General features: G+C 41.5%; 3 protein-coding genes across 6 annotated transcripts; 2 read left to right on the forward strand and 1 right to left on the reverse strand.

Annotated features, from left to right (window-relative positions):
- Positions 1 to 59: 59 nt before the first annotated feature.
- On the forward strand, positions 60 to 3,792 carry LOC129585074 (dehydrogenase/reductase SDR family member 1-like). Of its 2 annotated transcripts, XR_008689963.1 has the most exons (8): positions 60 to 308; positions 370 to 434; positions 903 to 1,126; positions 1,753 to 1,885; positions 2,270 to 2,540; positions 2,745 to 2,825; positions 2,893 to 3,092; positions 3,552 to 3,792. XR_008689963.1 is itself a non-coding variant. In XM_055477592.1 (7 exons), exons 1-7 carry the CDS (start codon positions 200 to 202, stop codon positions 3,024 to 3,026), a joined length of 1,017 nt encoding a protein of 338 aa, XP_055333567.1. In that variant the 5' UTR covers positions 61 to 199; the 3' UTR covers positions 3,027 to 3,283. The 2 variants fall into 2 exon arrangements, 1 of the variants encoding a protein (XP_055333567.1); XM_055477592.1 differs by lacking the exon at positions 3,552 to 3,792 and having other exon boundaries at positions 61 to 308; positions 2,893 to 3,283.
- LOC129585072 (serine/threonine-protein kinase RIO1-like) lies at positions 3,236 to 6,579 on the reverse strand. The gene is made up of 7 exons (XM_055477590.1): positions 6,110 to 6,579; positions 5,576 to 5,790; positions 5,318 to 5,460; positions 4,996 to 5,231; positions 4,049 to 4,458; positions 3,575 to 3,712; positions 3,236 to 3,508 (listed from the first exon to the last, which is right to left on the reverse strand). Exons 1-7 carry the CDS (start codon positions 6,429 to 6,431, stop codon positions 3,392 to 3,394), a joined length of 1,581 nt encoding a protein of 526 aa, XP_055333565.1. The 5' UTR covers positions 6,432 to 6,579; the 3' UTR covers positions 3,236 to 3,391.
- Positions 6,580 to 6,783: 204 nt separating this feature from the next.
- LOC129585071 (diacylglycerol kinase delta-like) lies at positions 6,784 to 26,589 on the forward strand. 3 transcript variants are annotated; one of them, XM_055477587.1, is made up of 25 exons: positions 6,785 to 7,204; positions 7,280 to 7,327; positions 9,471 to 9,533; positions 9,862 to 9,942; positions 12,909 to 13,013; positions 13,089 to 13,218; positions 14,618 to 14,727; positions 14,973 to 15,101; positions 17,364 to 17,662; positions 18,041 to 18,149; positions 18,572 to 18,985; positions 19,044 to 19,220; positions 20,665 to 20,752; positions 21,090 to 21,269; positions 21,568 to 21,681; positions 21,998 to 22,130; positions 22,437 to 22,714; positions 23,371 to 23,657; positions 23,719 to 23,882; positions 24,194 to 24,308; positions 24,407 to 24,421; positions 24,494 to 24,709; positions 25,177 to 25,321; positions 25,386 to 25,525; positions 26,101 to 26,589. In XM_055477587.1, exons 1-25 carry the CDS (start codon positions 7,037 to 7,039, stop codon positions 26,191 to 26,193), a joined length of 3,801 nt encoding a protein of 1,266 aa, XP_055333562.1. In that variant the 5' UTR covers positions 6,785 to 7,036; the 3' UTR covers positions 26,194 to 26,589. The 3 variants fall into 3 exon arrangements, with proteins under 3 accessions (XP_055333564.1, XP_055333562.1, XP_055333563.1); XM_055477588.1 differs by lacking the exon at positions 24,407 to 24,421; XM_055477589.1 differs by lacking the exons at positions 25,386 to 25,525; positions 26,101 to 26,589 and having other exon boundaries at positions 6,784 to 7,204; positions 25,136 to 25,315.
- The last annotated feature ends 399 nt before the right edge of the window (positions 26,590 to 26,988 follow it).

Genomic DNA, 26,988 nt, shown 5'->3' on the forward strand with positions numbered 1-26,988 from the left:
CTGTATCATTTGCAAAAATTGACTTCAAGTTTTACACAGCTGATCTGCGGTTTTACCGTTTTAGACTTTCAGTGATTTCCTTTTTCCGAATGTCAGTTTCTTTTTAGATTTCCACCTATGCAGAAGTATCCTTCGTAATCTCTTCAGATTTCCGTCTGCTTCACGTTAGTTATTTTTAATTTATTAATTACACCTTGCTATGATGGCGCTGGCAGGAAAAGTAGCGATTGTGACAGGAGCCTCGCGCGGAGTGGGAAAGGGAATCGCGCTGCAACTGGGAGAAGCGGGAGCTACTGTTTACATCACTGGTAAGAAAATTAACTGATCGCTTGCATTGTCAGTTAAAAGAGTATTTGTGCATCCTTTTAGGACGTACCGCTAGTAAAACGCAGAATGCCAGCGCTCCCGGAAGCCTGGAAGAGACAGCAAAAGAGGTGGGTGTGCAAAGGCAGCAAAAGCAAAGCTCTTTTTTTATAGCTTTTATGTTTAATTTTTTCGTAGTATTAGTAATAAATCCGGATTTATAATCCTTTGCATCGCTGATTTCGACATGGGAATAATTTTAATTAGTTTTCAGTTTTTTCTGAAAAATTCGGAATACCATCCATGAAAGTTTATGAGTGCATTGTAATACGAAAAATACAATTGGAACTTTGCTGCATGCACATCTTCAGCTGCGGAATAAAATCCGGGGAGTAGCAGCACAATCGTAGTGTACTAACTGGTATCTGTGGTGTAACGCTCATAAACGGCCATCCTGTACTAATAATTAAAATTGTTGCTGATACTGCCGGAATTAATTTTTACAAAGTGCTTAACAAAATGAACTTGTGTCCAACGGGTTATTAGTTTTTTTGCTTTCGATTTTATTGCTGTGTGTTGTTGACTGTTGTTGCATATAGGTGGCTGCACGAGGCGGAAAGTGTATTCCGGTGGCCTGCGATCATAGCAAAGACTCCGACATCGACGCACTGTTTGCTCAAGTGAATACCGAACAGAATGGCCAACTGGACATTCTTGTCAACAATGCCTTTTCCGCGGTGAACAGTATTATGGGCACACAGGGTCGGCCGTTCTGGAAGCTACCGCCCACCTTCTGGGATGAGGTCAACAACGTCGGTCTGAGGTCAGTGTCGCTATCGTTTACACAGTACAAGTTCTGGGACACTTATTTGCTTTTTTTGTGGCTTAATCAGTGAAAGACATATTTCTGCATCGAATCCGTAGTTTCATATTTCTGCCATGAAAGCAGCATGCAATGACTTAGAAATATACAGATACGAAAATCCTTATGAACTGGTGTGCGATTGTAGCGTACCGGCAGTGTCGATCACGTACTCATGCCGCTTTTGCTTAGCCGTATCTGAAATTCACTCTGATATTAATCAGCTTCGTTTTTTTTCCTTATATCCGGTAGAAATTTTAATTTGTCTTCAATGCTTAAAGCGGTGTTTCGAAATTCGGAAAGTTTATTTACGTTATGTTAGTGAGAATCGATATTGGCTGTGTAATGTATTGTGTACAGGTAGACAGATTGTCGAAAAGGTTTATGATTATGAATCTGATTTTTGGATTCTTACTAAAATTAATTTTAAATGGAATATGAAATTTTTATCAGATAAATAAATTGTAGAAAATTAGCAAGTTTTATTCCTGTTAGGACTATGTGGATGAAAACGGGTTTAGAATCCGATCAAATACAACGATGAAAACGGGAAGATTTATCTTTGCTGTAATTAAGATTTGTTGTAGGAACCATTACATCTGCTCCGTAAAGGCCGCTGAAATGATGACTGCTCGGAAATCGGGTTTAATCATTAACGTTTCTTCCATTGGTGGGATCATGTACTTGTTCACACCAGCATACGGAATCGGAAAAGCCGCTGTTAGTACTGACATATGCGTGATGCTGCTATTTCCGACCGTACACTTGTTTTGTATTCGGTCGAGATATTTGGTGTAACAGTATGGAGACTCTCGTCATTTTTGGGTGGAAGACTTCTAATATATTTCCTGATTTAAAGTTCGATCGTAGACATGTGGCCACTGTTGTCAACTCTGGGGTATCGAGTACGTAGTCAGTTTATTTCGGAAAATTCTCGCTGGCACCTTGGTAGCACTCTGTGCTAACAATAAGTAATTTTTTTTACATTTGATCTGGATAACAAGTTTTCGTTTTAATTATTGCGATCAAAGAAATTTCGTAGGTTTATTTCTAAGGAAAGGGCGGTTCTGATCTGGAATAAAAAGGGTTTTTTTTGCATTTCAGAAAGACCGCATGGCTGCTGATTGTGCCAAGGAGCTGAAAAAGTACAACGTCACCTTTATCAGTCTGTGGCCTGGCCCCGTGCAGACGGAGATCATTCAGGAAAAAATTATGAAACCGATGAAGGAGAAAGAAGCCCAGGGACAGCGCTCTGCCAGTCCCGATCGCTCTGAACAAGCTCCAGCGGCCAAAATGACCAAAATTGTCAACCAGATGTTTAACAACGGAGAAACAATCGAGTTCAGTGGAAGATGCATCGTGGCTTTGGCGCAAGGTACGATTGGTTGTTGGCTTCGGCATTGTACTAATATTTTATTATATCTTTGTATTAATACGTTGATTTAGGTTTTATGTAAAATGATGAATAATTTGTAGAATTCAACTGCTTGTAAATTTTCTCAGTCTATGAGAGGTTACACATTTTGGTACCGCTATGGCAGGAATGGAGTTCATCGCACTGACCTTGTCTCGCTTACAGATAAGAATATCATCAAGAGAACCGGCCAGATTATTACCACGGCCGATATTGGAGAGGAATTCGATTTGACGGATGTCGATGGTAAATAAACATTGACATTTTGAAAACATGTATGCATATTTCATGTCTTTCTTTTCCTTTGTTATAGGCCGACGACATTACAGCACGCGAAGCATCAAGAATGCTCTGCAAACACTGGGCTGGACGAAAACAGCCGATTATATTCCTGGCTTTATTAAGATTCCGCGTTTCGTTATGAACGTTGCCTATGGTCGTTTATAGAAGTGAAGCTAAACCAGCCTTGCGTTTTTAATTTCGACTGGCCGGAGGCCGGAAAATTTGCTCGAAGTAATTTAACACTTTTGTTGCCATTTATGACAGCACAGCTAAATTTTATTCTTCTTAATTGTGGTTGGTTTTGATTGTTTTTTATTCCGAAATTTTGGGAAACTAAGAGTGATTTTTGTAATTTCGCAAATTGTGGTGTTCTTTTTAATTCATGTCAGAGACATTTTAATAAGATCAAATCGTTCGATTAATCTGACTGTGACAGCTTTCAGCAATTCGCGTAATAATCCTCTACATAATAAACACCAACAAAAAGCCGCCGGGACAAAAGTATCTGTGTAAAATGCAAACAACACATTTCACTTTTTCCCAGCGTGTCCTTGTTTGGCAACTTTTTCCTGTCTCTTCTTGACATGTTTCGGAACTTTCTGTTTCCTTTTTTCCCTTTGTTGATCTTTGACGGCTTGTTTCCGCTCCTGCATGAAAGAAAAGCAAACGCAAACTTTTTTTCTGTTCCAGAATGGTACTACGCAACCACTAACCTTTTTCGTATTGGGCGACTCGTCTCGAGACCGTTGGTAAAGCGGATTCGGGCCGCTGCCACTGGGCTTGTTCTCCGCATCGTGTTCGCTGTTATCTTCCTCTTCGCTTTCGGATGTGTCGGAAACGTCTTGGACATCCTGTCAAGTGAAAACGTCATGGGCTATCCCATTACAGACAAGTGAAACTAGCTATGTACTGTTAAAAAATTAAAAAGGATGCTAACAAAAAACCGCTGTCAGATCAAACAATATACAGCCGAACAATGAACAAGCATTCCTAGTACGTACTCTGTAGATTGACAACGATTCTATTTATTAAGAAATGACGTACGAACTAGCTAGTTAGAAAACGCACACAGAAACTTAATATTATTTTCAAAATTCTTTTCTAAAATGATTGTAGGTTACCAGATACAACGATAATGCTTCTTGGCTTAAAAATTATCGAAATATGAAATAACGTCGTTTACTTACCGATGCTGACACGTTAGCGGTTTCCACTGGCGCCAGCGTTTTATACAGCAGATCGTCATGCTGTCCCTCCTTGAGCTTCCTCACGTCCCGCTCGAAATCAATGACATCTTCCAGACGTTGCGGAATGAAGGCACGCTTGAAGACTTCTTCGGCTACTTGCTCTTCTTCCGTCAAATCATTACCCCGCGCGGCGGCATGGGCCAGCAAGGCATCCCGCTGTGCCACTTCCGTCTGCTTGGAGATCTTTTTGGCATCGGTAACATATTCAAACAGTTCACGGACGGTCAGCGTAGGCACGCCCAGCTTCTGGAAGAAGTTGGTCATATTGGTGCAGTCGATACGGAGGAATTCCAGAGAGTGCGGATGATCGTGCTCCACAGATTGTGAAACGTCGATAATGCACAATTGGCCTAAATGAAAACACATTACATGAGTTCCTAAAGAAATTATGTCGCATCCTCAGGATTTTCTTTTGCGCACGAAATAAAAATTATTCTCTTACAGATAAATACAGTAACCTCCTCCATGAAATACAAGTTCTTATCAACAGCATGGAGACCTGCTATGTACAAAGACTGATTCGTAGTGTAGTGACTATCAGTCTGTAGCTTTGAACGAGACAAGTGAGAAGATCAGGGCAAGGGCGCCTGACATGTTATAGTGCAACATAAGGAAACGGGAAAATAATCACCACATTTTTGCAGAAGCCAAGTCAACAGCTCCGGTTATTGTTTTCAAGGAAGAAAATCGCTATAAAAGGAATAAGGAATATGCTAAAATATAACAATCATGACCGCATTCAAGCCCTGGAATAGAACCATATCAATGTTACAGTAACAACTAATACCCGGGTAGGTATCATGCATAATGCGCTCATCCTACGAAGCTGCAACAATTCTCGGGAAAACCCTACACCAGCTTGCTCTTCCCGGCGCAGTATGACATACCTTTGTGGTACAAAATGTTGAATTCACTCAGATCAGCATGGACCAGTTTGCAGTCTTGATACATCTGGCGCATCATTAAAACACAGCTGGCATATAATTCTTTGGCTTTGCTGTCTGACAAGTCGACATCTTTTAGTTTGGGAGACGGCCAGCCGTCTTCCCCGATAAACTCCATAACGAGGACATGTCCACGGAGAATAACCGGTTCCGGTACACTGATGCCGCCTTGGCGCAACCTAAAAGAATTTAACGGTAAAACTAAGGAAGAAAATCCCAACAGAAAAAGATGCAAATTTTACTAAATACAAAATGGGCATTTTACCGCAGTAAATTTCTCATTTCTTTCTCCGCCCATGTTCGGACCATTTTTCGTGGATTGTGCCGACTGTAGCCATGCCGCCAGCGAAATTCTCCACTGACGTACTTATCACGATCTTTGAACGTCAGAATGGATGTCTTATAAATCTGCGGGAAGTAAATGATACTCGTAGATTTCAGTGTCAGCACCACCGTTATAATATAAAAAAATATTTGAAGGGATTTTACAACTTTCTTTGGGATGCTTCCCACCATTGCGTACCTTGATTGCCAGATTGCGACCATCGTTGTTCTCGGCATGATAGACATTGGCTTCTTTTCCGGTACTGATGCACCCATCAATTCCCGCCACAATCTGCTTATTCAGCAGTTTGTACAGAATCATCCGGGTTTTCGGATCCAGCACTTGCTCGACCGTGGCCCGATCCATTTTATCTTTCACGCGGATTCGCTCGCTTTCCGTTTTCCTCAGATTGGCTGCAAACGTCAAAAATATGCCAAAAAATTATAAAGCCAATTTTCTGAGCGATCGAAAAACGGAAATCCAAAACAACGGACTTCTCAAAAATTAAACGTATGAAAAATAACAGTATATGGATCTCTCGTGAATGATCGAGCCAAAAGAATAGCAAATGCAATTTTAATTATTTTTGTTTCAGCGTACAGTCTGCGTACTTACTGGTTTATTATGTTCAAATTTTAACACACGAAGCACTGTCGAAGCTGAATTAAAGTGAATCAAAAGGCTCGCTATTTAAACTTTCCGCATAGTAGTTTGTCAGCACAAAGCAAATACCTTCAAAGCTGTTCAGAGCGTTTCCAGATAATTTTGGTCCCTGATAGTAGCCTTCCAGATCCAAATGATGCGAAAAGCGGACGAGGGACCGAGGCTGATAGGTCTTCCCGCTGATCAGTCCCGCGTCCCGTATACTCTTCCCTGTCCCCGCAGCACGATCGCCCCTACTGTAATCTACAGGTAAACCATTGTCATCGTACTCCACTTCGTCGTCTTCGTCAGATTCATCAGAATTATCCGATGCGGAACGCAGATGGGGAAGATCAGCTTCGCTGTTGCGAAAATGCTGGCGGCGGCCCTGTTCTACGGCGACGGAGGCCATCACTGCAAACTTATGGAAAACTACCGAACACGATGCTACACAGAAATCTCGATGATTTTATTTAATTAAAACACAAAAAAAGAACTACATATTCCTTTCAGAGTCAAAGACTTTAAAAACTGTTTTATCGATTTTAGATTTCGCAATCGCAACAAGTGCGAAGGTACGTAGATAACTGGCGACGTGATCGTAGCGAGGCGAGGCATATGCAAGTGGTAGCCGCAATGTCCCGGAGCGGAAGTTGGAAGTTTTACAATGGTTTTTCCGGCCAATGGGAGCGATTTGCCGAGCCGTGGAAGGCGTGGCCAACTCACACAAGCTTCCGACAGCGCATTTTGCTGGCAGCGAGCCACACATACAACATACGCAGCTGCATGAAATTTTGTTTCATTAAGGGAAAAAATATGTTTCATTCCGACGTCGGACGGCACTGTCACAACAGATGAATATCATTTCTGATCACACACTACGCACGGATGTGACCTAATTGAAATCATCCAACTCTACAAAATGTAGCCGGGGACCAGCTCTACTCTAATTTATTCTAGTCCGTTTTCTCTCATCATCCATTTAATTCGATCCCTGTGCGCACTGTTACACCACACATGGAGCAGCGCAATGCTAATCTGACGGTGAGCACGGAGAACGAGGAGAGCTCCATCTCCGCGCCGCGCTGCTCAGATTCCGACTCATCGGACAGTGAGAATGAGACGGAATCCGGAGGGAAGAACTTCCATCGGCGCGTGTCAACGAATCGCACACTGAAGAATTCGGTATGGATTGGCGCGTTTGGCGACGGTCGTTCTGTGTTGCTTGACTGCGCCGTTGTTGAATGTTGTTGCATACAGGTGGTTGTCAAAGAAGGCTGGCTCCTCAAGCAGACCACTCCGTTTCAGGTACAGTGCGCACTTGAGAGGAAAAAACGCGATAAATTTGTGGTTTTTGTGTCTGCGGGCTATATTCTGACAGTTTTTTCTTGCCGCTGGGCTTTTTACTTGTAAATGTAGTGCGCGAATTAGGTGGTCTGTGCGTTTCGGATTTCCCGTTTCTCGATTTCGTGGTCGATGGCTGCAGGGCCGTTTTCATTAACAGTTATTGTTGTCGGGTGCTTGTTTTTCGTTTTTCTTATTATTTTCCACCAGGCTAAGGATAGTAATTACACCCTGCATAATCATATTAACTGCAAAATATTTTCTGTGTCGCTTTCATAGTAGAAAAATAATTTTCAGTTTTAGATAGACTGAACCCATTTTTTAAAACCAATTTAATTATATTATTCGGTAACTATGTGTAAAACAAACCAGTTTTTAGTTTAGAAAAAACTCGTTTTTTTTAAAATTATTATCAAAAATTATGCTGCAGAAAATCACTGGTTTGTGGGTGCACAGTGCACTCGTTTGCTGATGAGAAAATCGTCGGTAGACTCGGTACCAAGTTTCCACTGTTTTTGCCGCTGGACTACGAAACACGTATTATGTATTAATTTGCGATCGTGGAAATCGTCTTAAATGACTATTTAGGCCTAATATTGCAGTTTTAATAACAGTTAGGTCAATGAAATAATATTGTTTACGATTATATCGATTTTGGAATTCAGATTGATTTCAGGGTTGGTTACATGATGACGGCTCTAATCCAGTGATTATATGCATTTGCTACGATGCTCTCCATTTATTTAAGAACAATTCAGAGAATTTTTTATTTTTGCATAACATTGTCGCCCGCATTTAGAGCATATCTACTGTATTTGAGAAAGTATCCATGCGATGCAAGAAATCTTCGCGGAATGTTTTTCCTCTATGCAATATTCTGATACTGGCATTGAATGTAAATGCAGCGCATACGAAAAAGGAAAGTCTCATTTTCAGCATGATCAGCTCGTTATCAGGTTAGTTATGGAATGCCTCGCTGACTTCCGCTGCAATGGGCTGTCGCCGTTTCTCATGGGAGCAGTGTTAGGAAAATATCGAGATTAGCCGGCGCATACTGCCCAACATCAACATGAGAACATATGGGAATAATAATATTTATCACAACGCATCCATGAACTTTCTCATACGGTAGTCAGACGCACTCTACACTCTGCATTTTTCTTCAACATTTCCATAAATGATCCAGCCATGCGTGAACTCTGCAATTCTAATGGGGTGTTTGCATTTTTGAATATTAAATTATTCACAACTTTATGCTTGATTATTGCTTAAAATGTAATCGCAGTTTTTACAAATATTAATACGTTTGCTTTTTCTCATATAAATGGCGGTGTTAGTCACTGTCACTGAGTGCCGGTCCTGCTTATATTTGTACTAACCTTTTTTGTGAAAATTAAATGTCTTTCCTCTTTATTATAACTGTATCTGTTTTTAAAATTTTTTGTCTGTAGTTATATTGTGTTTTGTCTGGTTGCTCAAATTAAATGACTCCACTTTGTTTCTTTTCAGTAGGAAAAGATTGTTGTTTCGAAACTGTTGAAATCAGTTTTTGTACTTTCCTTGTCAACGATAGATATTGTAGAATTTCACCAGTGAAAAAATGATATCTTCCACCCCTGTGTGGAAAATTGGTGAAATCACAGCAGCCACCACCCAATAACCCCAATCAAATTCGTCTGGGTCATCGTATTCTTCAATGGCATGACGCGCATCCTTCGGCATAAGCGCTTCCCTTCACCGGAAGTGCGGTGTAGGCCAATTTAGTCCAAATCGTGTAGCGTTTTTTTGTTCCCTCGCCTGCCCGGCAGTCTGCTGGCGCATGATGGATGGGGCCGATTAAAAGCCCTTTTCCACCGTCGCCGTTGGTCGCAAATAGTCCGGAAAGTATTAGCTGGATTATTCTGCGCTTAAGCGGGAAGCGATACTGGGATTATTGGGCGGGAAAAATGTAGTTCAACGTACTGGTCAAAAGCTGATTGATAATGCCGCTATTTTTGGCCCCAAATGGGATTAGGCACGATATTCCCGTTTTCCCTAACTGTCTAATTTAGCTGTCGTGTATAGGGCGGTTATCGCTCCGACTCAACGTCTGGTGTTTCTTTTGCAGAGATTACATCGCCGGTATTTCAAGCTGCAAGGGAAAAAACTCTATTATGCCAAAGATCCAAATGTGAGTCCATTATTGCAGGCATTTATTCGCTCAACGACGAAAAATTGCACGAATTATGACAGAAATGCTGTAATAATTAGATAACTGACTTAAAATTAATTAAAAAAAGGGGTAGATGCGCAAGAAATTGAGTTTTTTATTGGATAGGAATTCGTCTTATTTTAGCAGCCTGAAAATACTCTCCGATTCTTGCTTTGATGTTTAATAATTTTAATTAGATTTTTGTTTACCGGAAGTGTAGTGTGTGTGGTGTTGAAGTGTGTTTATTATCACTTTCGTTATTACTTTGTAACAGTCACTCTTATAATTGTACTGATTTGCTTTGTAGTCTGCGATATTTGAAGAAATTCCCCTGACGGATATCTCATTAGCGGAACACGGCGAGAAGAATGCCAATAATGTCTTTCAGGTAACCAGAGCAGGATCAGCACCGTGTGGTACAGCTGGCATATAATACTTGCACCGGCAATGTAGTGGCCACTCTAAATAATGAGCTCGGCGGAAGAAGGTGGGGTAAGATTAAATATTAACCATGGGTAATATTCCTCTGTCCGTTTGCACAGTTAGGGCCGGTGAATATGTGTAGGGTCGCTTGCCGATCATAATTATCTCCCTATTACTCTCCCCCCACTGATCAACACATTCACGGAAAGTGTTATTGATTTTGTTTTCATCCGCGACGAAGTTGGCGGGCAGCATGCGGATCTTGACAGTGTTGACGGCCGCTGTTGCGCGGGATAAGTGGGCACGCTATGAATAAGGAAATTTCCTAAGGATGTTTGTCACGAAATGTCCTACGTTTTGCTCTTGATTTTCCTCTTCGCAGTTGTAAAATTTCTGGATTTTTACCTGATATTCGTAATATATTTAGCGGTTTTACTATTTAAATGTTTTTTACAGTTTTTTTTTTAAATTAAGCTGGTGTTTTTGTTCTTCTATGAAAAAATTGGGGAAAGTTTCTAGATTTTTGTGACTGGATTTTTTCCCTGAATTTTATCCAGTGAAGCAAAATTATACATACGAGTTATCATTGCGTATGTGTGAGCTGGACATGCCGTAGAGTTTATTTGTGTACTTAACCATTTTGTGTAACATTGTCCCTCCGGTGCTGTTGACTGTGTAGTTCAATTCTTGAGGCCGATCGCATACAAACTTTTTCTCCCATAATGGGTTTCACTGATATTAATGCGATTAAAATGCCGATTGAATTGAATTAGGGATGCATGTGGTGTTAAATGGATTTGACGGCTATTTATGGGACTGGGAAACGAAAGGTTTTGACAGACAAGTGCAGTGCGCCTGCATATATTGTCGTTTCTTTTGGAGAGGGGTTAACATTGAAATTGGGGAAATGTTGGGATGATTAGCAGCATTATCGGTTCGGGGAAGCAATCAGTGGACAGCCAGCCAAGTTTTGCTTCTAATGAAGAAGCATGGCCCATGCTCGGCTCATCCAGGGACGCTAATGGCTTAGGCGCACAGCCAGGCTTACGGAAATTGCTCCAGTCTTTTGTGTCCGCTGACTAGGTGCTCGATTAAAATGTCTTGCTATGGTTTTCCAATTAAATTTTCCACTGCTTTGCCTCATCTTCGGCCCAGAGCGAAACAATTCGCCGAAAAAGGCACGTTTTCACTGCGCAGCTGCTTAACGTAACGTCTTTTTTGGGATTCACTTTGCAGTTTCATAAACCGTTTGTGCGTGGTTGTAGCTTCTTGGCTAAATTGATATTTTGTCGAAACGGGAATTAATGTAGAGCAATTTCTGTTGCATGAGAAATGCGGCGTTGCTAATGTTTTCGGCCTGATTGAGGTTATTATCGGTTAGTTGTTTTAAAAATTCAGCTTGAAAAGTGTATTCGGGAAAATTCCGGGTTTTACTTGAATAAATTGGAAAACTGATAAATGGTCAGACGTACGAGTGTAGCGGTTTTGATTGAATTGCCTACAGGATCGATGGGGCCGGTTGTTGATGATATTTTCATGGTTAGAAGCGACTTTGGTGCTCAGACAATTCTCGAGTGATTGGCGTAAATGCGCCACCACTCTGGGCGCTTTTTAAATTGCACACTGAGCCTCTTGAAAGCAGTTAGGCAAATGATGAAACGGCTTCGTTTCCCGAAAATGCGTACTGGAAACATTCCTCAGCCGGAAGGTGATTTGTGGGCAATCCTTCTTGTCTAATTATCCTGGACACGCACGCACAGTTTTATTAAGCATTTTTGTCGTACGATACGAACGGTGCCGGCATCCTATTTTCGGACTGTCCCATTTTCAAAAATTTACTTTAAATTAAAACAGTGCGTTTTTATTATTTATTGGCATAGTTAAAAAACAAATTAATTTCTGAATATTACCCTATTCTAGTTATTGTGTTTAATTATTTCCTTCATTTGCAGTTTATTTCGTATTGCTGTTGCTTTATTTTGCACACTTTCTAAAAATTTTTGGTAAACCTGTCATTTAATTTTGCTTCAACGTTAATTACAGTGGCAGATGGTAAAGCATTGTGGATTGTGAGTTATTGAGGAGTTTCGCTCACCAGTCATGGTAAAATTCCGAGGACAAAAAATGTTGGATTTTAATTGGATAATACGCAAAAGACGGGCTAAGTTAACAGTTTTGCCCGAGAAGTTGTTGTTACGCAGCTGGTTTTAAGCTGAAAGGCTTTTAAGCATCCTGTGAGCATTTATTCCGCGCCGGCATGTCAACAGAGTAACTGGATACTAATGGGAATACAACGAGAGTGCATTTGCTTAGATAAACTTGGAGGCTGCAACAGCAGCCGAATCAACATTACAGTACAGTGTGGGCAGCTGCACACATTTTTTTCTTCCAGTGTAGAAACTGTAAGTAATTAGGACTTGACCAAATAATCTGCAGGTCGGGTTTCAGCCGTGTCGGGAGTGTTTTTTCTCTTTAATGCTTTTTTCTCTAAGTGGGTTGTGAGATTGTTCGCTGAACTGTTTGCCCAAATTGAACGTGTCTGGGAATACTGAGATGGGAAAAATTCGTCGGGTGCAGAATAAACAGATGCATGGGAAAAAAGGATATCATAGCTCTCCAGCATTTCTGTCATTGTTCATCTGCCAGATGTATTCCTAACTGGGAGCAATTTAAAACAAACTGGCAGTAAATTAACTTTAGGAGACTCGTTATTTTCTAATTTTAATTAACTCGAGTAACTTAATGCTTTTCACAAGTGACTGAAGTGAGTATTAGTTAAAACTGGAATCAGTAGTGAATTGTACTCGTAGAATAGTGACAATGTATGCATAATGCACCTCTTCGTTAACTACCACAACATACGTCAATAAAAAGCATCTGGAAGAAATTTGTTACATGATTTTTGCAAATGCTTTCCATATTTATTTGCAGTTAATTTCTCCATTCCAAAACCTCATACTATGTGCGGAGAAGCGGCGCGATATGGAAGAATGGATAACGGCACTGAAGGCCGTCTCCAGTCGGGAATATTATGACGTAAACAGCGGTCATAAATTATTGACATAAAAACCCCCGACTATTTTTATCCCCGGACTGTGCTCTGTTATTAAGGTGGCCGAACAAGTCAGCCTCTTCTCCGGCCAGCACAACTGGTACATTTGTTCGCATGCCCGGCCGACATACTGCAACATCTGCCGGGAAGTGTTGTCGGGTGTGGCCAGCCGGGGATTGTCGTGTGAAGGTTAGTTGAAGAACGGGGGTTTTTTTTTTCTCCTTCTTCTCTCATATCAATCCCACTCTTTGTTCCGGGATACCGGGCTGCGTGACAGATGGGGGTGGGTGAGAGGTTTTTTCAATCGCGCGGTGGTACGGAAGGGAAGCATATCGGCTAACTCATCACTTCCGGGTTGATGCCGGCTTGTTTGTTTGTGCAACCCCGGCATGTGCGTGTAGTGCTCGTAGAATTAAAGAATATGGCCCATTCAGATGATGAATCACATGCCTAAGTCATAATGATTATTAAAAGGTATTTTGAAAAATTTAAAATGCCCAATTTTTTGAAGAGAAGTTTAGGACCCTTCGCCGCAGGCTTCGATTAACGAGGAAAATAATACCAAGGAAGTGTTTTCTTTGACTAACAAAATTAACTTTCATGATCATCTACCGTTACTTTATACAGATAAAGTAATTTCTCGTTAAAATATTATTTGTTGTTTCTGTATTCGAAATTAATAGGCGAGCGGGGAAAGAATTAAGGGACTGGGTTATCTTTCGTTTTGTTCAATATCTTACGCCTATGATGTCCGTCAAATTGAAAAGTCGTTTGGAACCTTTGAGCTTGTGCGTGAAAATATAACTCACGTTTATTTACAGTTTAATCAGAGAAATTTCTTGGAAGCCGAATGAACAGTTGAGCTTGTCAAAAATGTAAACATTGGGGAATTCGCGGTGCAGTGTGTAAGCTTTTAAACCACGGAATCGATTTTGTTATGATATAATTAGGCAGTCCGTTATGGCTGAGGGTTAATCGGTGAGATTAAAGGGAATTTTTTGGTCCGCTGATGATCGGTTATAGGCACACATCCGGTGGGTTATGAATTTTTAAGCCGCGCATGCACATAACTCGGCAGTGCGATTGTCGGGCACTAGCATCCGGTTATGGAACTGGTTACGACATCCGCTTTACCAACTTATTGGGCGGTACAATTGGGACATTCAGTGCCGCTCTGTAATTGCGTTGTGGAGAACATTTCTTTCCTCTGAAATACAAATTCTCATAAAGTAGTCAAATAATAAAGGGTTTTTACCAAGTATCATCAGAATCATATACCCATCAAAATCTGTAATCATGGTAATTTGTATTAGAATAATTTTCTTCCGTTTTCCGTGTTGTTGCATACTAATAAGATGCTTATTAAATTTTGTGCCATCGATTTTATTGTATGAATTTTTTTATTGTCTCGGTTAAATTTTTTTTTGAACTCTCGAAGATTGTTCAGGATATCCTGACAGCAATATTACTGAGATCTTGTTTGCAGTGTTTTTTGAGTGCTAAACAGGTTTACTTGCTAAATGGTTAGAATGTTATTAAAAAGGTTACTTCATGAGAATTGGAATCTTATTGTACGTTTTGCTTGCAGTTTGTAAATTCAAGGCTCATAAACGTTGCGCCGTGAAAGCCCCTAATAACTGCAAGTGGACCACTTTGGCATCCATGGGCCAAGAAAACATTATCGAAGATCCTGACGGGGTAAGTTAACGAGGTTATAGTATTTTACATAAATTTAGAATTAATAGTACAAAGTGTGACAAAAACGTTTCATATTCTCAGTATGATCAACTGTATAGGTTGAATACTGTGTCGGTGTTTCAGCGATATGTCGTACACATCTTGCAACAAAATCGGCGATTGCACGATTATTAACTTGTTATTATTTTATTAAATATGGCAGTCGTAACGCTAATGGGTATTAAGTGTTTTCTTGGCTCTTGTAGACCATTCACATGCGGCATCAGTGGCTAGAGGGGAACTTGACCGTGAGCGCCAAGTGTAGTGTCTGCGAGCGGACATGCGGGAGTGTGCTGCGGCTGCAGGATTGGCGTTGCCAGTGGTGCAAAGCAATGGTAAGTTTGCCCATCATCATCGTTAGCAGTAGACCGTTACCAGAGGCCGCGTGCCCTTGATTGTTCTGTACTCTTCCCGGCTTCCGGCTTAATTAAGTCTCCTCCCTGTAATTTCGCTGGCGTCTGCTGGGTGTCATTCTGTTAGTGATAGTGTGGGCACAGTTTTCGATAATGATGTTTTTCGCCTTTTGAAAACATTGCAGTCCTTGCTTCTGTTTCTGAAAAATTTCTGACAAATTGTATTCGCGTCTGTCGGCATGTAAGCAAGGTATTTTTTAAAAAAAAAATATGGACATATTTTTTTTAAAAGTGATGCCTTCAGCAGATATGATTTGGTCAGATCTATTGAAATTTTGTGGTGAAAATTCTACCACGATGAATTGTCGATGCTACTGGAGTTTTTTGATTAGTCATTCAGTCAAGCACAAAACTGTTGACAAAAACAAGGCCTGTCAGTAAAATATTGCACTGCGGCTGATTGGAGTTGTGTGATGAATTTTTCCCTGACTGTATGCATGAACTGGGAATGCAATCTGCATCCGCCTGGCTGCACTAATCGTGCGGGATTCGCTTGGGCATGAGACATAATTTTTAGCAGTATATGCCTGCCAGTGACAAGTGACATGATGCGTAATTGAGCAGAGACTGGCTGAAATAATTAGGCATCATCATGAGCAAGTTGTCCGCTGCTGGTTTTTGCCGGCAGAACGGCAGGAATAGTGGAATAGTGGTGTGTGCTCCGTAGTCGGTTGTTATGTGACATGTCAGCAGCATGTCTTTTTAATGACTTGATTGGCATTTGTCCGTAACTACGCTTTTTGTGCGGGTGGAATGGATTGGGTTGTTTATTTGCACATGACACCTATTTTCTTGTACAACATCCAACAAATTCGTCAGTTTGCAGGCGCTTAATTGAAAGCAGTTTGGATCTGCGATGGGATAATTGTATGAAAATTATAAACAAATTACGTCACAGGAGAATGACAATAAAATCAAGGAAGAGAAATTGAAGTGATAATGAATTAAAATATTAACCGATAAATAACAAATACCGTATACAGGTAACTATTACGAACAGTTTCTTTTTCAAGTATTTTTGCCAAGATTCAATGTATGCTTGTTACGCACCCTTCCGGTTTTAGATTTGTTCGCCTTTGAAAATTTTTTCGAATGTAAACTGCGTAAATTTCGGGATTTACTTCATTTTTTAAAATGTTAATTTTTAAAGACTTTTGATTTTGTTAGATATTTGAAAGCGGTTTATAATCTTCGATATGGGTCACCAAGCTATAGAAATTTTGGTAGCTCAGCCGGAAAAGTGATTCATGAGGACTGCTGGAGGTGTTGCATGGGAAATCCTGTTTGGTTTGAGTCATTTTTCATATCAGCACAAAAGCGAGAGATTCGTTTGGCAAGATTTTCCTTTCAATAGGAATTACATGTTGCTCATGACGTGCAGAACGTACGTCAGTGGCGGATTTAAACTGCTTGACAGTTACAACACACTGACATTTTGGCCCGCTTTGGGTACAAGCGGTCATGTCAGGCAGAAAAAATCATTAATTAAAACCGGCATGAAATGGGTCGGGAGAAAATCGTTGGGGGCTGAGTGAGCCACTTAAAAAGTCGGCTAGAGCTCGGCTTGGATGATTGCCTCCCAAGACCTCATTAAGACAGCTTAGCCGGGGAAGCGGGGAACGGATAAGATACGTCAGTAATCGGATGACATTATTACTCCTCAAACACTACGAACCAAAACATGTTTCCTTGCTCCATGCGTTGATAGCAACGTAATTATGTTTGGATTAATTTACCCAGTTAGCGAGACACTACTGCGCAGCTAACAAAAATTTGTGAAATGTGGTGGAAGAATACTCTGACAACACCGACATCGTCATTCAAAATTAAATGCTGAGATACTGCAAGTGCAGTGCCCTTTTACGTTGACGTTTGGAAAAGCGTTTTCTTCTGTAAATTTGTTAATAACAGCGATCGTGATGCATGTTCTGCTTTAAAGCAAATTATTGTGTGAACTATCTTATTGCGTCATGGTGTCAGAGTAATTGTAGCATGTACGGTTGTTGTGAGAACTTTTATTATATTGTTGTTAAAAATCGCGGTTTGTCAAATACGTAGAATTGTGTCGTGTTAATTAGTTTTTTCCCGTAGATCGCTCAGCTGCTGTCGTTATTGCAGGATAATAGGGAATTTTTCAATTACCGGTACGTTAGACGGTGATTGATACGCTGCGCTTTGTTGTAGGTGCACACTCAGTGCCTGAATGCGTTTCCGGAGCGTTGTGCTCTGCTGCCGGCCTGCCGGTTCTCCACGGTGCCTCCAACACTCTTCAATCACTGCGAGAACGATGTGGTGTGCGTGAGTGATCCGCTGGGCTCGGCCGTCAGCTCGCGCCGCTATTCACCGCAAGGCCTGTCGCCCCTCCTGGTCTTCGGCAATTCCAAGAGCGGCGACAATCAGGGCGTCAAGTTCCTGCGCCGCTTCAAGCAGACGCTCAATCCGGCGCAGGTTTTTGATCTCATGCAGAGTGGCACCACGCTTGGGTAAGGGAATTTTCCCCTCGTTGCTTTAATGATAGACCGGTTAATAAGTTTAACGTGGTGAACTTTCGCTGTAACTACCGGCTTCGAAAATAAAAAAACTTCAGAAAGAACTCAAATTAAAACTCAAATGAATCATAATTGTTATTCATTTACTAAGGTTTAGAAATTTATTTCACGCCTTTGCGTTTGCAATATCGTTTGAAAAATTGTTCTGCCGTACAGTTTAACCTACGCTTTTCCGTCTCCTGTTGAACATATTGTAAAAGATTTAATAGCCAAATTCTTTTTGCCTTAATCGTGATCTTTATTACATATGAAAATTATTTGCCGTCGTTTCGTCAGATTGCAGATTGGTTGTATTCATTTGTCCGTTTTCAGGCTGCAACTGTTTAAGAAATTCGACTCTTTCCGGGTGTTAGTATGTGGCGGCGATGGCAGTGTGGGCTGGGTCCTGCAGGATTTGGATGCACATAATTTATTACGCAAGGTGAGCCCAGTGATGCGACTACGTAACGGTACCCCATGCATGCTGCACATTCGAACGACCTTTAAACGTTGTGTCGCCCTGCGCTGCTGCCGGTGAATTGCGTAAATCGCTGTGGGCGCACCTTTCGTGACAACACTGTCTGGGTTAATTGTCCTGTGGTGAACATTTTATCTTTAGGACGTACTAGTGCATTATGAAATCAGTGTGCCATTTTGAACAATAGCGATTGCATCAGTGACCTTTTGGGAAGGGCAGTGTGGCATTTTCCGCTAGCAGATATATATTGTGTGCTGCTTAATGAGCTTTTGGCGTGTTATCCTAGCATAAAAGCAATTGAAAAAGTTGGTGCATTATTTTTTAACAACGAAGTGCGGCGGATAATTTTAATTTTTTATATTTGAATTTCTTACTTTTTTCATTAGTGTCAGGTAGGCATTTTGCCACTGGGTACCGGCAACGATCTGGCCCGTGTTTTGGGCTGGGGCTCCACCTGCGACGCCGACACGCCGCTGGCCAGTCTCCTGGAGAAATACGAATGGGCCAGCTCCAAACTGCTGGATCGGTGGAGCATCATGGAATACTACGATTCCCTGCCCCTCCCGGCCACACCGTCCCCTCCCGCTCCCCACCACCGCGTTCTCCTGCCCAACGCCGACCCCATCGCGGCCTACGAGGACTCCGTGGCGTCGCATCTCTCGCGCATCATCCTGTCGGAAGAGGAATGCGAAGTGATCCAATCGGCGCGCGTTCTCTGTGAGACCATCAAGGATTTTGTGGCCAAAGTGGGCGCGGCGTTCGCTCAGGATGAACGGGACCATGAGAGCATGAGCAGAAAGGTGGGTGATTTTCTGCTGTCTGAAGGAAGTTCGGAAGATAAATGTGGGGGTGTTGTAGTGTCAAGTGTTGAATGAGAAGTTGGATCGGCTGCTGGATACCCTGCACCATGAGTCGGAGGCTACGGCGGCGGTACAAGTGGCGCCGGTAGCGGGTCTGCCGGTGCCGGCGGATGCCACGCCGTCCCGGAGTGGATCGGTGCAGCGAGCTCTGAAGACACCGCCGTCCGATCGACGTGTAAGTTGCGAAAATAATGCACGATACGAAGTGCTGATTTTCATTGAGACTTTGCTGTGCGTCCAAAAATCATGGGCGAGTTCACTTTTTACTTACACTTTTACGACATTTGGTGGCCACAAGTAGTACGAGAGTTATTCGAAAGAATGATGTGGTAAACGGTTAAGCTACTGGTAGTCTTACGCGAATTGAAAGTTGTGCTTTGGAAGTTTCAGACTTCTTACTCGAGTATGAGCCGGAAAAAATTGTAATAGCGAATTAATCATCTGCTACTATCTTCGGTTAGCTTGTCTGCGGTTGCGCATGTTTGGAAATAATGTATGAGCCCTTATTCTACCATTATTATTATTAAAGTGTTAAAGGTTAAAGGAGAACTTTCAGTACAGTACTTAGCACCAAATTGGTATTAATGTTAGATAGTTGTCGTTTTAGATAGGCGTTAACGTTTTGTTGGCAGCTAGCTTTACTGATTCAGGAAAGTGTATTGTAATTTTTCTGAAGCTAGTTTTAAAAGCTGTTGCTTCGGGATAATTCCTTACCGTCACTGGTATACTCTGTAATGATTATTTTCGTTTTGTTGGTTGATTCTATATGTTGGCCATAATTACGGCGTGCCGTGTGATCCATCAAGTTCCCTTAAGCACTGCTTTATCCGTCAAAGCGGGACAGTGATCCTCTGTAATTTCGCTGTAATTTTTGTTGATATAAATGATTGTTTTCAGTGTATCACTCGCCACACCCTTCAAGTGTGCTCATATTAGAACGCTTTTAATCGATCTGTCATTGAGCATAGGTTTAAGCGGCACTGGATGAATGTCCTCCATCCAAAAAATAAATCACTCTGCCGGATTGCTAAAATTCGCTTGTTAAACTTACATAAAAAAGTTCTGTGAAATTGCAACATTGAAAAGAGCTTTGGTTCCATTCATTGAGTATATGGTTTACTGTAATTTCCGAAAATTGTGAGATAGAAAAATTTAATTTGAACGGAATTTCGGAGTACTACTGAGTAGTGTACGATGTTCAATAGTCGGAAGGTAATTTTAATTTGTTAATATTGGTATTTCACAAACTGCTTTATGTACACGGTAACGCGATATTGTACCGTATATGCGGCTGGTGCAACGAATTTTTAATGTGATTTTTTGAACTGATTGATACCCGAGTAGAAAATTTTTAATCTGGAAGATGTGATTGAAAGTTTGAATACACGCACACTGTGTTCTCTTGTGCAAACGAAGGAGCAGCGAAGTACAATGTGACACTGTAATCCGGATTACATTTCTATATAGCAGATGTAGTCAGTGGAATAACGTGCTGATATTGTTAACTGGCACAACATACCGATATGGATTTTTCTTAATGATCACTGAAAAGCGTCGCGTGACCAGAGAATAATGGGGATGATTGTTGATTAATGTGTGTTGTTGTGTTGTGACTGCAGCGTGCCTTCATTCAGCAGGATGTGATCCTCTCACGTGCCAACAGCCTCAAGAAAGCCGTCCGCCAGATTATTGAGCACACGGAAAAAGGTGACTTTGAGGATGATAGTGCCGTTTTATCAATGAAAATCGCCTGCAACTTCATGCTCTTAGGGTGTTTTTCCTGCTCACATGATAAATACTAAACAGAAACACCCATTGATTAGAGGATATACAAAATAATTTACCAGAATAAATTACCAAAATAATTTACCAGTAATGATTTTTACCAGTAATTGGTTGAAGCAGAAAAACACCCAAGGTCAAAATCGAGCAAACTTCGTAAGAGTGCGTAAATTAATTGTAATTTTGGTGTTGAGGTCGTTTTCCAGAAGTTTACAAAGATATATCTGGAATATTAAATTAAACCGTTTTTCGGTTGTTTTAGCGGTGGATGAACAGAATGCTTTGCGTGTTCCGCGAGTTTTGGCGCGCGGACAGTCCCGGTCGGCTGAGAACGTCATTCAGGCGATGCCCGAGTCGGTGCCTGGTGGTGCGGATGCATCGGGATCGCAGGACACGATCTTTAATTTTCCGCCGCATCCGCCCGCTGCCAATGATTTTCTAAGTAAGCTATTTTCTGGTGATTTCGTGAACTCGATTGCTTTGCTAAACATTATTGGTTAGTCGCTTTATTACGTTAGTTCTTCTATTTACGCACGTATTAACGTTATATTTTGCCAGCTAACGATGGAGTTTATAGTGTTTACGTTTATGCTATGCTGTTTGAACCATTTGCAAAATTACGTAGTAGTGCTTTATTATTAATGGGATTGTCTAAAACATTTATAGACGAGCTGTTTGAATGGTATGTTGTATGAAATTGTATGAATTATCGGTAGTTTTATTGTTTGCTTGATTATTAGAAAATTCTCCTTTGGATCTCGCCTCGCCATCATCTGTTTTGCATTCCGGTGGTCGTGCCAAATCTGGCCGTCATCCCTGGATCACTTCGCCTCCACTGACTCAGCCCATTCCTCGTAAGCCAGTTGCGACCTTTTACAGTTAAATTTGCTGCTTTTGTGTTTTTCTGACTTTTGTATAACTCTTTTAACAAGAAAATATGCTACCAAATATTTTATAGTGTTAATGAGACATTTTTTTAACACCGACCATCCATGTCGGCTTTTTATTGAGTCGTGACGTCATGACTTTTTTTGGAGAGTAAAAGCGCAATTAAAACAGCCGATCAGTCTGAAAACAGAAAATATGTTTTTATTGGTGGATTTATAGACTAAATTACGAAAATTGGCTTGATTGAGCCGGAAATTAGGTCCTGTTTGGCTTGTGTTGTAGATGTGAAACGTGGTTTAATGACGAATGTGGCCACGGGCACTAGTCTCATTACCCGGGTGCTTTTGGCCAATGCCGATGCCTTATCGAAGATCGGATCTCCTACTCAAGCGCACAGCCGCGAGAATATCTCATTGTAAATGTTTTTACAATTAATTTTCATTTTAATCTGTAACTTGACCGTCTAACTTAGACTTTTGTTTTATCTTCTGTTCTCTTACACCACCATAATTTTTGCAACGAGTGCGGTTATTCTAATCAGCTGCTGCTTATTCTAAATGCTGACATTGTTAATGGATGCCTTAGTGGTTATATTTTCTGTTTTTATTAGTTTTTTGTGTTGTTTGAGTTTTTATTGTTTTCATTTCGTCGCGTATTTCGTTTTTCCTTTGAGGTTGCTATTTACAGTATTATTAATGACGTTGTCTTCTCTGGTCTTTAGGGAAGCGTTTAGTGAGCGCTGCGTGATGAACAACTATTTCGGCGTGGGTCTGGACGCTAAAATCGCGCTGGAATTTCATCAGAAGCGCGAGGAACACCCGGAGAAATGCCGTTCCCGCACCAAAAACATGATGTGGTACGGTGTACTGGGCGTGAAGGAGCTACAGAAACGCACGTACCACCATCTGGAACGGATTGTCCAGTTGGAATGCGATGGTCAGCCCATTCCCCTGCCGAGTCTCCAAGGCATCGTCGTGCTCAACATACCTTCTTATATGGGTAACGTTCTTATAGTCGTTGGGAAATTTCTTATTATTGTATTGTAATGATTAAGTGTGGGCATCAGGCATTTTCATGGTGTGGATTAGCAAACTTCGAAGTGTGCTTCGTAAAGTGAATTAGCCAGTTATTGCCTAATTAGCTGTCCCATAAATACTTCCATGCGGGAACGAATGCGGTGTTCCATTTTTTGCGGTTTACCGGATTGATAATAATGATAATAATGATAATAATAAAGATTGATAATAATGCTAGCGGAACTTAGTTATTTGTGAACATATTCAATTTCCAGTCCGCGCTGGCAAATAGCTAGAACGGGAAAATTATTGTGCAGAAAGGCGTTTTGCTGCTTCATTACGGTGTCAGAGCGCTAAGATAAAAAATCTGATTCTTATTACTCTTACATGCTCAAAATTCAGTTCTTCTAGTAAAACGTGGGAGATCGCATAGTCGGAACTGGTGCTTTGCTGAAGTGTTAGCCCCTGTTCTACGACATTCATTGCATTATTCATTACTGCAGTCTCAGGCGGCTTGCTTACTTATACCATCAGTGTATTTGTACTTATTTGTATACTATTTAATAGTGTATCTGTGTGTTTGTGATGCTGCAATCTGTACGACTCTGATAAATAGATCGCAATATTGCCCTTGTATAGGTGGCGCTAATTTCTGGGGCGGTGTGAAGGGCGACGATCTGTTCCGTGCGCCGGCCTTCGACGACCGCATGCTGGAGGTGGTGGCCGTGTTCGGGACGGTGCAGATGGCCGTGTCGAAGGTGATCCGCATCCAGCACCACCGGATCGCCCAGTGCCGCAGCGTCAAGATCATCATCAAAGGCCTGGAAGGGATCCCGGTGCAGGTCGACGGGGAGGCATGGATCCAGCCGCCGGGCTGCATCCATATCGTCCACAAGAACAAGGCGCAGATGCTGTGCCGGGATCGGGTAAGGAAATTCATTGTGTCTGTTGATGGAGCTTGGAGATGCAGTGGTTTGCTGTTTGTAGCAGTTTGAAAGTGCCTTTAAGATCTGGCAGCAACAACAGTTGTCGTTGTGCCCGTTGTCATCCAAGAACAACTGCGATGTTAACTGTGGACCGGCGATGTTGTCCGAACGAGAATTACAGTTAATTCAGGATTTTGTCAGGGTGTGCGCACGACTTATTCGCAGGTATTTGTGGCATGACGGAAATCTCGTTGATAATTGTACATTTCGTGATTGCATTCCTAATGAAGTAGAAAAGCATTGGCGATCCGTTTTCCATATCACTGACAAGCTGCGAAGTTAACGTAGTGGGATGGCTTGGTTAATATGTTACGACAAACCGAAACAGATTATACAAAAAAATAAAAATCTAAAAAAGATGAAAAATCTAATCTCTTCGTGTAGCAATTAATTTTTTTAAAATTATCATGTTTATTGTAACAGTTTGTTGTATTTTCTGATTTTAAAATTTCTGCATTTTTTAATGCCGTTTTCAGTGTGAAGCTGGCCGCCATGGCATGCCCGGAGATCGAAGACGATATCGCTCACAGTGTCATCAAAGCATCAGAATCATTGGACCATCTAACGCCCTACGGACGCCTGACAAACATTGTAAGATAGCAATAAAATTACATATTTCAATGTCTTTCTGCACGTCATTTCCTTGGGTAATCGTTGTCTTTTTTGTCTTTTTGGGGACTGTCTAACAGGAGCCTGATTCGGTGGTGGGTCTCATTTCGTTTTCTCTCTTTCGTGTGTTCTGTGGTCTGACGTGTGTTCGGTGCTGTGCTTTGCAGCCGAATATCAAGTTCGTGGCCAGTCGTTTATTGAACTCCATTCGGGAGCTGCGCGACGAAGCCAGTGAATTGCTACGAGCCAAACCGACAACGCTGGTGTTGCCGGCCGATACGGCGTTGGAGCTTCAGGCGGCCGTCAATGAAGTGGACCAGTATGTGCAGATGATCGTCGATGCCGGGTTGGCGGTTGTCTGCGATGATCCGGACAGTTCTCGGGTATGTTCTGCATGATTTCTTTTTTTAGTTTCCTTTTTTTTTGCCTAGCGCGCTGCCCGTTAACACCCATTCCGATTGACGAGTTCTGTCTATTCTGTCTAATTGTTTCGAAAAACATTCAAAATGAGTATAAAGTGATATTTTTTAAAAATTCAAATATTCCTCTGTTTAACAGGGTTTGTCAGATTGCATAAATAAAATACATGAATTGGTACATTTCATTTATATAAGTAGTTCTTATTTACGTGTTCTGTTTATTGTTTTTTCCCCATTTAACTGGTACCGCGAACAATGCGTAATGATGGAATGGGTGTAGAATTGGGAGCGCGCAATAACTATACGCAGCTAGATGCTCCGCCGAGAGCGATCGCGATGTGAATGGGACATTTTGTGTGGGTGACTGCGTGTGTGTACTAACTTGTACAGGCAGCAGAGCCCTGATCGGAGACACTTTCCTCCTTTTCCAGGACAATCTGGCCAGCACCAGCACCGGGTCCGCCGGCACCGTAGGCGAACTGGGCCGCACCTTCCGCAGCCGCTTCCTGGGCCGGTTCCAGTTCCGGCGCGGTGCACAGCGACCGCCCGAAGGGGAATCGCAGTATAAATACCCTAGTAAGTTCGCGCTTCCCTCCTTTTTTCGACCAGTTCGCTGGTCTTAAACGGAATTTTTGGCTAGGTCTATCCGTGCGTGAGTGGACAAGTGAAGATGTCGCCCTGTGGCTGCATTCCCTGCATCTGGGCGAATATAAGGATGTGTTCATCTCCCATGATATCCGCGGAAATGAACTCATCCATCTGGAACGACGGGATCTCAAGGTTGGTTGATTTTTTCGTGCACTGCTCTTTTGTCCATTCAACGGAAATTTTGTTTTATTATATCACGTGGCTGCATTTGTGCGGCGATTATCGTATTAATTCTCACCAGTATTGCGTATTCTTTGTCTATATTACTTTTGGGAGCGATAGCAAAGTTGGATCACTAGTAAGGGTTTCAGTCAAGATTAGCTATTTCGGTGATTCGAGTTAGACGGCAACTAAATGGTAGAGTGTGTCAGATGAAAACGTTTCCATTTACACCAGAAAACATCTGCAAATACAAATATTTTATTATACTTCTTTACCGAATTTGAAGTGGAGTCTGGTTGTAGCCGTGATAATTAGAAATCGAAATGAAGACTACGGAAAAATTATTTTTATTGTCATTTGCACAATTTTTCATATGCGTCTGCAGAAATATTATTCTGTATGTCAGTCGATGACTCAATATGAAAGTAGCCCGTTTCCTCACATGCATTTTTAACCACAAGACTACGAAATCGGTTATTTACTCTGTGATACTTTGCACGAGTGGCACATTTCTCACACTTTTAATTTTGTATTCTTGTTTTTAGGATCTGGGTATAACCAAAGTTGGCCATTTGAAGCGCATTCAACAGGCCATTCGCGATCTCATCCTCAACGTTAGCGACAGTTCGGCGTTGTGAACACAGCTGCCCTGTGTTTCTTTCCCACAGATGTTTATTCCATGGAACCGGTTGGATAATTAATATAATGTCGTGTCTTTTGTCGGTCATGCGCGATCTTTTTTTTACTCTCCAGTGCGCGCGTTTTTTGGCGTTTTAACTCAGCGTTTCACCGGACATTTTTTGTCGATTTTTTGTGTCAAAAAAGGCATCGGGTTCTTTTTTTTGCTCCTTTTGCATACGAGATTTTTATCAGTATGGATGATCACGTTTTTTGCCTTCTTTTGCGAAATGGATTCTTCTGTGTTTTATAGAGATAGATTTTATGCAGATAACGTGAATGTGGCAAGATGTGTTTTTTGTATTTGCCCAAATCATTGCGTTGATCAAAACATTATTAAAGCGTGATGCAAGTAATCGAAACGGAATTCCATCGTTTCGCTGGGCTGTATTAGCGATTTTGAAAAATATATAATGATAAACTGCACCGGTTTCAAACAAAAACTTAATGAGTGACCTTTCAATTTATTACATAGTGTATCTTGTTAATTCTGTTGCTCGCGTGTGCTGTAACCGATCGACGACGGGGTTTGCCGGGTATTTTAATGGGAAACAATGATATACACAATGAATACAATGAATCAACAACGAAAAACACAATGATCTAACAACAAGCACAAACGCCCCCCATGGGGAATATTGAACACAATGAAAGAAAACAATGAACCAATAAAAATAAACACCCCTTCCACAGCTCTTCCCAGGAAAAATGGGATAGGGTGGGTGGGAAAATCGCGTTCGACGTGAACTACATCA

The sequence above is a fragment of the Paramacrobiotus metropolitanus genome, unplaced genomic scaffold (genome assembly GCF_019649055.1).
Source record: "Paramacrobiotus metropolitanus isolate TYO unplaced genomic scaffold, Prichtersi_v1.0 Parri_scaffold0000015, whole genome shotgun sequence".
Taxonomy (NCBI): domain Eukaryota; kingdom Metazoa; phylum Tardigrada; class Eutardigrada; order Parachela; family Macrobiotidae; genus Paramacrobiotus; species Paramacrobiotus metropolitanus.